This window comes from Notolepis coatsorum (genome assembly GCF_963971535.1).
Source record: "Notolepis coatsorum genome assembly, chromosome: 6".
Taxonomy (NCBI): domain Eukaryota; kingdom Metazoa; phylum Chordata; class Actinopteri; order Aulopiformes; family Paralepididae; genus Notolepis; species Notolepis coatsorum.
In genome coordinates this window covers 30,680,270-30,695,077 of record NC_140170.1, presented here as the reverse complement: position 1 = coordinate 30,695,077, position 14,808 = coordinate 30,680,270, and the positions used below count along the sequence as shown (strand labels likewise).

Here is a 14,808-nt window from a genome sequence, read left to right as displayed (position 1 = left end):
AATTCAATTCAAAAAGCGAAACTCTCATAGATTATAGATTCATTACACACAAAGTGAAATATTTCAAGCCTTTATTTGTTTTAATTTGGATGATTATGGCTTACAGCCCAAAAGTCAGTATCTCAGAAAGTTTGAATATTACATAAGAGACCAATAAAAAAAAAAATTGTAATATAGAAATGTCTGCCTTCTGAAAAGTATGTTCACCCAGTACTTGGTTGGGGCTCCTTTTGCACGAATTACTGCAGCAATGCAGTGGAATATATTGGCTTTTCCACGATATTCTAATTCATTGAGCTGCACCTGTATGTAGCTCCAGCCAGAATATATAGTCAAATAAATGTCTCTCTTTCTCTCTCTCTCTCTCTCTCTCTCTCTGTGTGTCTCTCTCTCAGCTCCTCTCAGTCATCAGACAGCAGTAAGAAACAGAAGACAGAAACAACAACAACAATGTCAACAGGAAACGGCAGCAGACAGACAGGTAGGTAACAGACAGACAGACAGGTAACAGACAGACAGACAACAAAAGTCAGACAGAGTGATGAGTCACCAGGTGATGATGAGTTTAACCTGCAGCACAGAGTGATGAGTCACCAGGTGATGATGAGTTTAACCTGCAGGCAGCACAGAGTGATGAGTCACCAGGTGATGATGAGTTTAACCTGCAGGCAGCACAGAGTGATGAGTCACCAGGTGATGATGAGTTTAACCTGCAGGCAGCACAGAGTGATGAGTCACCAGGTGATGATGAGTTTAACCTGCAGGCAGCACAGAGTGATGAGTCACCAGGTGATGATGAGTTTAACCTGCAGGCAGCACAGAGTGATGAGTCACCAGGTGATGATGAGTTTAACCTGCAGCACAGAGTGATGAGTCACCAGGTGATGATGAGTTTAACCTGCAGGCAGCACAGAGTGATGAGTCACCAGGTGATGATGAGTTTAACCTGCAGGCAGCACAGAGTGATGAGTCACCAGGTGATGATGAGTTTAACCTGCAGGCAGCACAGAGTGATGAGTCACCAGGTGATGATGAGTTTAACCTGCAGGCAGCACATAGTGATGAGTCACCAGGTGATGATGAGTTTAACCTGCAGGCAGCACAGTGATGAGTCACCAGGTGATGATGAGTTTAACCTGCAGCACAGAGTGATGAGTCACCAGGTGATGATGAGTTTAACCTGCAGGCAGCACAGAGTGATGAGTCACCAGGTGATGATGAGTTTAACCTGCAGGCAGCACAGAGTGATGAGTCACCAGGTGATGATGAGTTTAACCTGCAGGCAGCACAGAGTGATGAGTCACCAGGTGATGATGAGTTTAACCTGCAGCACAGAGTGATGAGTCACCAGGTGATGATGAGTTTAACCTGCAGGCAGCACAGAGTGATGAGTCACCAGGTGATGATGAGTTTAACCTGCAGGCAGCACAGAGTGATGAGTCACCAGGTGATGATGAGTTTAACCTGCAGGCAGCACAGAGTGATGAGTCACCAGGTGATGATGAGTTTAACCTGCAGGCAGCACATAGTGATGAGTCACCAGGTGATGATGAGTTTAACCTGCAGGCAGCACAGTGATGAGTCACCAGGTGATGATGAGTTTAACCTGCAGCACAGAGTGATGAGTCACCAGGTGATGATGAGTTTAACCTGCAGGCAGCACAGAGTGATGAGTCACCAGGTGATGATGAGTTTAACCTGCAGGCAGCACAGAGTGATGAGTCACCAGGTGATGATGAGTTTAACCTGCAGGCAGCACAGAGTGATGAGTCACCAGGTGATGATGAGTTTAACCTGCAGGCAGCACAGAGTGATGAGTCACCAGGTGATGATGAGTTTAACCTGCAGGCAGCACAGAGTGATGAGTCACCAGAATGCTCATCAGGAGCTCCACAAATGACAACACAGGACAACTAGATACTGAAACCATTCCTACAAATGGTTAGAAAACTGCTGGTGTGTTTTTATGTCCAGAACAGGAGGTGGGAGGAGGAGGAAGGGCTGAGGACCCCCTGACCGGCCCCGTGGTGACGGCTAAGAGCCCCTCAGCGGCCCCCCTGACCGGCCCCGTGGTGACGGCTAAGAGCCCCTCAGCGGCCCCCCTGAGCTGCCCTGTGGTGACGGCTAAGAGCCCCTCAGCGGCCCCCCTGGGCCCCGGGCGAGGGGGCATCCTGCACCTGCCCTCGGCCGCGGTGTGCGTGGGCGTCCTGCCGGGCCTCGGGGCGTACTCCGGCAGCAGCGACTCCGAGAGCAGCACGGACAGCGAAGGTAGCGTCCTGCTACCTGACCCTGACCCCTGACCCTGACCTCTGACCCTAACCCAGGCTCACAGGGTCTGACCCTAACCCAGTGTTAGATCCTGATCAAACTGGCCAGTATCACGTCTTCGTCTGTTTGGCTCTCCATCCAATTCCTCTGCGTTGTGTCATTTTAATGGTCCTGACGTCTCCGATACCGGTTGATTAAATCCTTATCTCACCCCGTTAGTACAATCCGCAAACCATAATAACTCTCCACCTCCGTAAGAATTCGACACTTCGACAACGTGAAATACCTTATGAGGAAAAGCGTTGTTTGTTGCTATAAACAGGAACCTCAGCTCAGATGTTAACAGATTGTATTGTCCTTGCAAAGTCTATTCTAATGACCTTTCGGTGTGTTCAGTCTATCTAATGATATTTCAGTCATATCTTCCAGTCTATTGTCCCTCTGTCTCTCAGTCCAACAGTGGTCAGGCCTGTTCGTTAGCCAAGACCATCCTCGTGGTAGCCGAAGCTAATGATGATGTGGCATTCTCCCCCCCCCCTCTGTGATAAGAGGAGAGAGTCTCTTGGTCCCTTCCCTCCTGTGGGATTCGTTTCTTTGGTCTGCCTCACACCCGGAAACACTGTTCGACTTATAGATCTTCGTCGTGGCAACGACGGCCCACCCCTTTCTGGTTGTCATGTGCCGCGCTGTCATGACAACTGCTAAATAACCTTTACACACATCAAAACGCAGTTACTGTCAAAACCTCCATCGCGCTCTGCCTCTGTGGCCCCTTATCTTTGTTTTGTCTTCCAATCGGAATTCAAAACAAACACCCTGGCTGGCAGTGTGCTTGTGAAACCTCTTCTTCTCCACCGTCAATATCATCCCATGATGATAATGATATTACCCTCTTAAAGCGTCTCTTTATATCAGTTTTATAAACCAAATATACATTGAAAAAACCACCATTTTCTCTCAATCCCCCCTTGATTCTTATCACCCCTTCAGAATCATAAATCATTATTTGTTTTTTTTAATTAATTATGCCAAAAATAGCCTGTGGTTGAAGCAAACCAACCTCATCTCTCGTGCACAAGAAATGAAGACGGCCCACGGTCAACCCAGTGATCTTGCTGCCTGATGTCTGTTTGCGCCCCCCTTCGTGCACAAAGAGTCCCCCTGTCTGCTCCCAATAATTATATCCTGTTGTTTTACTGTTCTCCCTCTTATCTACCTTCTATATATATATATCCTTCTATACATATATCTTATATATGAATCCTCCATTTATATCTCATACTCCTAATCAATGAACACAGGACTTCTCGCTGTTGTCTCGTCTCTCGATCTCCTGATTGACTCTGAAAGGAAGTCCCTGTTTGTCCATGATTCATCGCCCATGCTCTGTTGTTTCAAAACGCTCTCTAAACAGCGTCTCCGCAGGGAAGCCCCCTCCGATGTCCGCCTCGTTCTCTCCTGGGCAACACCGCCTGCGACCGCTGGACTCCGCCCCGTCGGCCGTCTCCGCCCCGTTGGTCATCTTGGTTGAGGCTCATCTCCACCGCCGTCGGCCCTCTCCAGACTCTGAAAGCAGAAACACCACGCCAGCAGTTTTTCTGTACACTCGACCCGGTGTTTTTCTATTAGTCTACCGTGGCTTTGGGCCTGCAGCTCGTTCTCTATATATTTTTTCCTCTGCAAGCCCCTGCCATGGCCACGCCCTTTCAGACTGTTGGACGGTGTGAGTGTCCTACAGCCCATGGCGCTATTTGTTCTTTATTAGTCCCCCACCTTCTCAACACCCATATCTAATCCTACAGGGCTGTTCCCTGTTTGTCTTCCGGCGTGACACCAGCAGCTAAACGATACCCACTCCGCGCTCTATCTGTTCGTCCCACGGGTGACCCCCAGCGCGCGCCAGTTCTTTCTGGTGACGTGTCTTCAAGACTCTGCCTATTTATTAGGTGTGAGAAGGCCCCACTGGAGATCGAACTCCCTCTTATATCATAATTAAACTTATTTAATTAACCGCATCTATTTAATTAACCCGTATATCGATATTATTATTATGATAATAACATCCAACCGAGCATCGCTCTAACATACAACAGAGCAGGTTGGTTCCCTGCCCCTAACTCACATACACGTACTCGTACTATTATCTAACATACAACAGAGCTGTCCGTTGCTCTACCCTAAACGGGGCTGTCTCCGTCGCCCTGGAGCTGTACGTTGCTCTATACCCTACGGGGCTGTTTCCGTCGCCCTGGAGCTGTCACGTCGCTCTATATACCCTACGGGGCTGTTTCCGTCGCCCTGGAGCTGTCACGTCGCTCTATACCCTACGGGGCTGTTTCCGTCGCCCTTGAGCTGTCACGTCGCTCTATACCCTACGGGGCTGTTTCCGTCGCCCTGGAGCTGTCACGTCGCTCTATACCCTACGGGGCTGTCTACCGTCGCCCTGGAGCTGTCCCGTCGCTCTATACCACACACAGGGCTGTCTACGTCGCCCTGGAGCTGTCACGTCGCTCTATACCCTACGGGGCTGTCTACCGTCGCCCTGGAGCTGTCCCGTCGCTCTATACCACACACGGGGCTGTCTACGTTGCCCTGGAGCTGTCACGTCGCTCTATACCACACTTTGAGTTCCTTTACAAAGTTCTCACATACACCACCGTGTATACACACAAGCAGTTGGTAATTTTGAAAAAATTAAACTCCTTAATTAACTTAAACTCTAAATATTCCCCTATGGGTAATGGAAACTCCCCAGCACTACCCCCCCCTCCGCAATTAAACTCCTTAATTAAATTAAACTCTAAATATTCCCCTATGGGTAATGGAAACTCCCCAGCACTACCCCCCCCCTTCCGCCACTAGGTGGCGACCTACTCCTCCTCCATTTGCGTGTATTATCCCACTGCCCCCCTAGATGGCGGCCAAACTCAGTCTAGAGGATTGTAGCTGACGTGTCACTTCCTGGTTCTAAACCCCTCGTGGCTCTGCGGCCATTTTGTCTGCTCAAAAAAAATGTCCCTTTTTTTTTCCACCGTCCCTTTAATGCCTCAAACATTCTCTCGCTACCGACCACACCCGTAACGTTTGTTCACTGCTCCCTTCACGTCACAGTCCCGCTTCCCGCTTTCTGCGTTTGAACAGTAATCAAACTAAATACGATGTTGCCCCTTTAATTGAATGAACATCTCCCCTTTGCCTCCCTTCCCATCTCCTATACAGTGGCTTCTGTGCTCTGTAGATAAGACAAAAACCGGCGCCGCTCTGCTGTTATTCAAACACACTATTACAGCTGGCATTCTCTGTGTCAAACTAATTACGTTTACGGATACTCTATTGTTCGTTTTCTTATTGGCTTGTGAAGTTGTTGAGACTCACTTTATCTTTTCACCGTCAGTTGTTCTGGTCCATGGCGCTGTTTATCTCTCCGGCCTTGCTCGGCTCGCTCGCTGGGTCCATGGCGTTGGCCTTGCTTGGCTCGCTCGCTGGCTTGGCTCGCGTCCATGGCTACCCCTTCACGCCTCGGCACTGCGCACAGTCTCTTCCTTTCAAGCAACTTCAAAGCAAGCAATAATCCGGGTCCAAACGGCAACAACTGTTAGATCCTGATCAAACTGGCCAGTATCACGTCTTCGTCTGTTTGTCTCTCCATCCAATTCCTCTGCGTTGTGTCATTTTAATGGTCCTGACGTCTCCGATACCGGTTGATTAAATCCTTATCTCACCCCGTTAGTACAATCCGCAAACCATAATAATTCTCCACCTCCGTAAGAATTCGACACTTCGACAACGTGAAATACCTTATGAGGAAAAGCGTTGTTTATTGCTATAAACAGGAACCTCAGCTCAGATGTTAACAGATTGTATTGTCCTTGCAAAGTCTATTCTAATGACCTTTCGGTGTGTTCAGTCTATTGTCCCTCTGTCTCTCAGTCCAACAGTGGTCAGGCCTGTTCGTTAGCCAAGACCATCCTCGTGGTAGCCGAAGCTAATGATGATGTGGCATTCTCCCCCCCCCCCTCTGTGATAAGAGGAGAGAGTCTCTTGGTCCCTTCCCTCCTGTGGGATTCGTTTCTTTGGTCTGCCTCACACCCGGAAGCACTGTTCGACTTATAGATCTTCATTGTGGCAACGACGGCCCACCCCTTTCTGGTTGTCATGTGCCGCGCTGTCATGACAACTGCTAAATAACCTTTACACACAAAACGCAGTTACTGTCAAAACCTCCATCGCGCTCTGCCTCTGTGGCCCCTTATCTTTGTTTTGTCTTCCAATCGGAATTCAAAACAAACACCCTGGCTGGCAGTGTGCTTGTGAAACCTCTTCTTCTCCACCGTCAATATCATCCCGTGATGATAATGATATTACCCTCTTAAAGCGTCTCTTTATATCAGTTTTATAAACCAAATATACATTGAAAAAACCACCATTTTCTCTCACCAGGCTCACAGGGTCTGACCCAGGCTCACAGGGTCTGACCCTGACCCAGGCTCACAGGGTCTGACCCTGACCCAGGCTCACAGGGTCTGACCCTGACCCAGGCTCACAGGGTCTGACCCTGACCCAGGCTCACAGATAACGCCCTACATACAGAACCCACAGACAGGCTTACAGATAAGACACATACAGAACCACACACATTAAAATATACACAAAGTGTAACTCAGAAACAGTACACATACACACACACTATAGATACCATAGACAGCAACAGTAGAGACACACACTATAGATACCATAGACAGAAACAGTACACACACACACATTATAGATACCATAGACAGAAACAGTAAACACACACACACACACTATAGATACCATAGACAGAAACAGTAAACACACACACACACACACACACACACACGCACTATAGATACCATAGACAGAAACGGTAAACACACACTATAGATACCATAGACAGAAACAGTAAACACACACACTATAGATACCATAGACAGAAACAGTAAACACACACACACACTATAGATACCATAGACAGAAACAGTACACACACACACACACACTATAGATACCATAGACAGAAACAGTAAACACACACACACACTATAGATACCATAGACAGAAACAGTACACACACACACTATAGATACCATAGACAGAAACAGTAAACACACACACACTATAGATACCATAGACAGAAACAGTAAACACACACACACACACACACTATAGATACCATAGACAGAAACAGTACACACACACACACACTATAGATGCCATAGACAGAAACAGTAAACACACACACACTATAGATACCATAGACAGAAACAGTAAACACACACACTATAGATACCATAGACAGAAACAGTACACACACACACTATAGATACCATAGACAGAAACAGTAAACACACACACTATAGATACCATAGACAGAAACAGTACACACACACACTATAGATACCATAGACAGAAACAGTACACACACACACTATAGATACCATAGACAGAAACAGTACACACACACACACTATAGATACCATAGACAGAAACAGTACACACACACACTATAGATACCATAGACAGAAACAGTAAACACACACACTATAGATACCATAGACAGAAACAGTACACACACACACTATAGATACCATAGACAGAAACAGTACACACACACACTATAGATACCATAGACAGAAACAGTAAATACACACACTATAGATACCATAGACAGAAACAGTAAACACACACACTATAGATACCATAGACAGAAACAGTAAACACACACACTATAGATACCATAGACATAAACAGTAAACACACACACACACACACACACACACACTATAGATACCATAGACAGAAACAGTAAATACACACTATAGATACCATAGACAGAAACAGTACACACACACACTATAGATACCATAGACAGAAACAGTAAACACACACACTATAGATACCATAGACATAAACAGTAAACACACACACACACACACTATAGATACCATAGACAGAAACAGTAAACACACACACACTATAGATACCATAGACAGAAACAGTAAACACACACACACTATAGATACCATAGACAGAAACAGTAAACACACACACACTATAGATACCATAGACAGAATTTGTTTAGGAACGGTTTGGGAGAGGGAGGTAGGGAGGGGTTTTAGGTTGTGTGTTCCAAATCATTTGACTTAAAGTTATTTCAAGTTTAAAGCTCAATATATCAAAACGTGGCACTTGTGTTTTGATATATTGTGTGAACAGGAGGTCTATTTGTATTCAAAACAATAGATTGTTTTTCATTTAAATGTCTGGAAGAGCTATAAAAAAAAATTCAAATGATATTTTCGTTACCTATTTTGAGTTGATCTAAATGTTACTGATCGTTTGATTGGGCTCATGATATCGTCTCGTATCGATCGCAGGCGCCTGCATCGTATCGTATCGCGGCAGACTTTGTGATATCGGCAAAATATCGTATCGTTGTCCAAAGAATCTATATCGTATCGTATTGTGATGAAACTGGTGATTCCCACCCCTAATAGAGTCCATACACCCAACACCACATCCCATAATTCCTTACAGTAACGTGTCTGGCTGTGTGACGTCAACTTGTCAGCATGAAAATGACAGCACCAGGATAGCTTAGCACAATAGCTTAACAGACATTGTTGCTTTTGGGATTTGGCACAAACCCATTTATTATTTACAAAAATATACAATAAGGACTATGGCCATACGATGCCTGGTCATCCGGCATTATTCAATATACACAACTATATTAAAACGACTACTAGCCACAACGTTACTAGAGCCCTTTACTGTCGTTGCTGTCGGACGTCAGGTGGAACAGGAAGTGAAGAAGTCACTGGCTCAGGTTCAATCAAATGAAGCCTGTAGCTACATCAGGTACAAACAATGGCGCGCCACTTAGTGACCAAACATGGCACTGCAACTAAATAACAACACAAATACAATAGGCACATTTGTGACTGTTACAAATGTATAACACGTTCTATATTCGTGCTACAAGATTTTGGCCTGTGCTACAAAACGATCACCCTCTGTAGCACCAGGGCTATGTTAACGTGCAGCCCTGCACCCATTAAAATCCCATTGAGTGAAACTAAATGTTTGTCCTTTGGTGCTGTGGTGCGTTCGGTCGCTCCTCATCAGCTTGTAAAGTCAGAATGTACCATGTGATCGAGTCGTAGTGACGTCACGAGGTCACAGCGGTTGGGTCGCTTGTTCGGTCTTAAAATCAGGACAAATCAGATTCAGCCAGATTATTGTTCCTTGATGCAGGTGGTTTGAGTGATGTTGTTATGAATCCCAGCAGGTCAACATCATATTTCTGACGATACCCCATGTTCATAATAAAGTATGTTTGCACCACAAAAGGTGACAGTTCACGGATACGTCACGACTTGTAGACTCTGGTACCATGGGAGCTGCCGGGTTGGTGTTCACCACCTGGTCGGCCGTTCCAGCGCAGCTTCCTGGCAGTAACCTCAGTCCTCTCTGCCCTCTACAGGTTGAGGAGGACTGGTGCAACACACCGTCATGGCACTCAAACACCGACAGCCTCCACCCTTCCTTCCTCCTCCAATCACATCTCACACAGTTTAAACCAACCAACCAATCCCGACGACATCACGCCCCCCTCCCCAACACAACCCAAGCTGCTGTGCTATTGGCTGAGGGAACAGTGATTGGCAGCTGTGGATCAAGGAAGGCGACTTCGACTCAGTTCACCTGTAGCTGCTGAGAGAGAGAGAGACGTCTTCTGTGTGATTCTATGGAGAGAGAGAGAGGCTTTGTGAGGTAGTCTCTCTCTCATGTGTGCCATCTCTCTGTCTTTCTCTCTCTCTCTGTCTTTCTCTCTCTCTCTCATGTGTGCTCTCTCTCTCTCTGTCTTTCTCTCTCTCTCATGTGTGCTCTCTCTCTCATGTGTGCTCTCTCTCTGTCTTTCTCTCTCTCTCTCATGTGTGCTCTCTCTGTCTTTCTCTCTCTCATGTGTGCTCTCTCTCCGTCTTTCTCTCTCTCTCTCTCATGTGTGCTCTCTCTCTCTCTGTCTTTCTCTCTCTCTCTCATGTGTGCTCTCTCTCCGTCTTTCTCTCTCTCTCTCTCATGTGTGCTCTCTGTCTTTCTCTCTCTCTCTCATGTGTGCTCTCCCTCTCATGTGTGCTCTCTCTCCGTCTTTCTCTCTCTCTCTCCCCATGTGTGCTCTCTCTGTCTTTCTCTCTATCTCTCTCTCATGTGTGCTCTCTCTCATGTGTGCTCTCTCTCATGTGTGCTCTCTCTCTCTGTCTTTCTCTCTATCTCTCTCTCTCATGTGTGCTCTCTCTCATGTGTGCTCTCTCTCTCTCAATTCAATTCAATTCAAATAGGCTTTATTGGCATGAAATATTAACATACTTATTGCCAAAGCAAGTTCAACATACAAACAATAACATATTAAGCAATAAAATATCATAATATTAGTAATAACAGTAAAGACAATCAACAAAAAACATATTAATTTACAAAATAGTCACTCAATCTGGTAGTCATTTTTCAAGTGTGGCCACTCAGATACATTTACAGAGCTTGTTCTCTTATTGTGTGACAACCGTCTACATATTTTGCAGCTAATGCTGTACACTGACTTTTCTCCCCACACATGTATAGCAGCTTTTGGTGATCAGGGAGATGGATAAACTGTGCATCAATTTTATTTATTTTATCAAAGAAGACTTCTCTTAGATCCTTGTATTTCTCACAGTATAGCAGGAAGTGAGGTTCTGTCTCAACGTCCCCCTCTCTCTCTCTCATGTGTGCTCTCTCTCTCTCTCTCTCTCTCTCTCTCTCTCTCTCTTGTGCTCTCATTCTCTCTGTCTCTCATGTGTGCTCTCACTCTCTCTCTCTCTCTCTCTCTCTCTCTCTCTCTCTCTCTCTCTCGTGCTCTCATTCTCTCTGTCTCTCATGTGTGCTCTCTCTCTGTCTCTCTATCTATCTCTCTCTCTCTCAGATGAATATTGTAAGTGAAAATATTGAGTCGGGGTAAAAAAAAAGAAAGTCATATTCTTTGTTGTATTGTTTTTATTTCTTTTTGTTTACTAAAGCGCCAATAGATAGTGATGGAGTGTGAAAAGAAGTGTGTTTCGTTTTTTTGTCGTCTCCATGGTGATGTGATGGTTGTGTTGTTTGAGGAGGAGATGAATAAAGATGTTTTTCTTTTGACCACGTGGCGTTATTCTCTGAAACTCGTCTGTTGACTATTAAGTTTAAGTTTATTTATTTATTTTTTACCCATGGCAGGGACAGTGCACATTAATCAACATCTTCAGTTTCCACATCAATAAATGTAAATGTGCCAGAATTAGCTAATGAGCTAGTTTCCACCTGTAGTCCCTGCCTGCATGTCTTCATGGTGGAGGAGGAGACCAGAGTACCTGGAGGAAACCCACGTGGACACAGGAGAACATGCAGACTCACACAGAAAGGCCCCCTGCTGGGGTTCGAACCCAGGACCTTGCTGTGTGCCACCGTGCCACCCTATGGTGACGTGAGCGAGCCTGGTCCTCATTCTGCAGAGTTGCTTTCCCCCCAAAACATCCAGAATGAACCTGATTGGATACAATTTCAAATTGCAAGTCAAGCTTTTCACTTCCACGAAGCAGGTTTGTCTAAATCACTATGGCAACAGATTGAAAATGTTGAACCTGCTCCAGCGCAGGGTTTAGTTCAGTTAGCTGTCTCGCAAAAAAATGCCAGCTCCCTTCCTCACAGATCCCATTATACCTTTCTGAATTATGTTTTTGTGCTTCGTTTTTCTAGACAGGGCTTTTGAAATGTAAAAGAATAGACCTAAAATGCTGGTAATAAATCATATTCAGCCTATGGATTTACTTTGTCCGAAATAATGCACGTCATAGTTATGTGGCGCTCGGGAGTCGCGACATACACTATGTGGTTATTTTAATAACTGAGCATTTCAAGTACATTTTATTTATATAGTACATTTCCAGGCAGCGGCAGCTGGCACCAAAGTGCTTCACAGGCAGGTTGATAATAATAATAATACGATGCAAGATATAAAATTAAAAACAGTAAAACAATGAATGTAATAAAAACAGGTAGGACACAGTAAAGCAAAGAGGATAGGAGGGCCAGGGGTCTAGTGGTGATTAAGTGGGGGGGAAGCGTCAATACTTTTACCAACGGATTTCCAGTTCCGCATGCACGATCTGATTGGCCACTGACGTTTCTGGTCGTGTGACGCCTGTTTCTTTCACCGGTTAAGCTTAGGCACTCTTTCGAAGTTGGTTAAGGTTAGAGTTTGTCTTAGAGCAGGGCGATAGAACACCAGCCCTGATTCCAAACTCTAACCTTAACCAACTTCGAAAGAGTCGCCTAAGCTTAACCAGTGATAAACTAGGCGTTAGGTAGTTTGCATGCCGTTCGAGGCGGAAATGGGCAAAGACACAGGCGTCACACGATTGGGCGCACATGTCACATGACCAGAAACGTCAGTGGCCAATCAGATCGCACCAGAAACGTCAGTGGCCAATCAACGCGGAACTGGAAATCCGTTGGTAAAAAAAATTACGCGGGGGGGGAAGGCCAGGGAGAACAGGTAGGTTTTTAACACTTTGGATGCCACGGGTCCCGTGGTTTAAAAGCAAGCGTATGCCACCACCCACTTCAATGATAGAGCACTCGCATTTGTGAACGCATTACTATATCTTAAATTATGGCTATGTGTCTAATCTGGCCATCGCTCAATTACTTGTTTGCAGTCAACATTGTCGAAACCGATTGTTTTTAATCGGTTCATTTCCGTTTTATACCATTTTGAAAAACGCTAGTTTCTTGAAACTTCCAGAAGATTTCAGAAGATTCTGTGATAAACGCCCTTTACTGTAATACACAAAACACGTTGTCATTTTTCGGCCTATTTATGAATAGTTTTCAAATAAACGCTAGATTATCGATAGTATATGTGTACTTATGCACGTTATAGAAGCGGGCTGAAAAATCGAATCTCTTATTTCCTGATCACATACACACATAGGGCCCATGTTGATATCTCTGTGAAAAAAGCTCTGATTATCCTAAGACTGGTAAAATAGATTCCTTACCTCAGATCAGATGTTCTCCAAAAAGATTATTCCAATTCCTGATCGCCATTCCAAATATCGATTGCGTTTATTGATCCAACGCTGGGTGGTCGAAACACAGATTCCACGCTGTTCTGATGGTCCAGAATGAATCCGATCGTCTCGGGTGACTTGTCTGAGAAGTAAAATGAGGAAGCAGGATTTTTTCCCCCCTATGCTTTTCATTCAGTCTAATCCAATGGGGTGCAGGGAGAGACGATAGGGGGCGGGATTTTCCCAATGGAGCTCAGAGAGAGTTCCAGTGGTAACAGGAGGCTAGATTGATGAAAAATGAATGTAAATCGTTAATAAAAAAGAAAACGATTAAAAACGAGATCTCTCGTCTCTCTGGCACTCAACGGTCGGCATGAAGTTTCAAGTTTCTTTATTAGTTGTCATACAGAAGTACAGAATACTTTTATACAAAATGCTTCTTTCTGTCAAACGTGCTTTTGACTGTGCTAGACAAAAATAGATAAGTATAAAATAAGAAGTCAAGTACGTAGACAAAAGTGTTCAGTATGTACATATATACAATGTTCAATGCAGAGTAGAAGTAACTGAGTTACAATACAATATACTATACAGTACAAAGCAGAAATGGGATGAGGTACAATTTACAGTAAGGTGTAATGAGGTATGGGTTGTAGTGCAAATTCTTTACCAATAAATATAAAGTGTGTTTATGTGTTCTAAAGTGGGTGCTGCAGTGAGTTGTTTGTTTAAAGTGAGTGTGTGCGTGTGGATGTGTGTGCTGTGAGTGCATTTGATGGTTGTTACATAGTGTTATTGTTCGTTGAGCATCCTGATGGCCTGGGGATAGAAGCTTCTTCTGAGTCTCTCTGTGCTTGCCATGAGACTCCGGTATCGATTGCCTGACCGCAGCAGTTCAAAGAGGCAGTTGTTTGGGTGGCTGGGGTCTTTCATTATTCTCTTAGCCTTACCCTTACCCATGCACCGCTTGTTGTAAATGTCCTGGAGAGTGGGAAGCCCCCCTCCAATTGTGCGTTCGGCTGAACGGGCCACTCTCTGTAGTCTGCTACGGTCTTGTGCAGTGCTATTCCCAAACCAGGAGGTGATATTGCCAGTCAGGATGCTCTCTATTGTACATGAGTAGAAGTTCTTAAGGATCTTCTGACTGACTTGGAACTTCCTTAGGCGCCTGAGGAAGTAGAGGCGTTGACGTGCCTTCTTCACAACACTGTCAATGTGTGTGGTCCATGTCAAGTCCTCGGATATGTGGGCTCCGAGGTACTTGAAACTGTTCACTCTCTCAACCGGTGCCCCGTCGATGCTGAGGGGGCTGTAGTCCCTGACCCCGACCTCCTGAAGTCCATAATCATCTCTTTTGTTTTGCTGACGTTCAGGGAGAGGCAGTTCTCCTGACACCACTGCGACAGATTCTCTACCTCTTCCAGGTAGGCCC

At 45.3% G+C, this 14,808-nt stretch overlaps 1 protein-coding gene across 2 annotated transcripts in view; it reads left to right on the top strand.

Moving 5' to 3' along the window:
- Positions 1–11,463, top strand: part of psme3ip1 (proteasome activator subunit 3 interacting protein 1) — a 69,824-nt gene extending 58,361 nt beyond the window's left edge. For both annotated transcript variants that reach the window (XM_084316003.1, XM_084316004.1), the window contains 3 exons: positions 396–481; positions 1,975–2,268; positions 9,776–11,463. In XM_084316003.1, coding sequence (XP_084172129.1) covers positions 396–481; positions 1,975–2,268; positions 9,776–9,780 — 385 coding nt within the window. In that variant the 3' untranslated portion in view covers positions 9,781–11,463. The remainder of the gene's footprint in view (positions 1–395; positions 482–1,974; positions 2,269–9,775) is intronic.
- Positions 11,464–14,808: the final 3,345 nt, after the last annotated feature.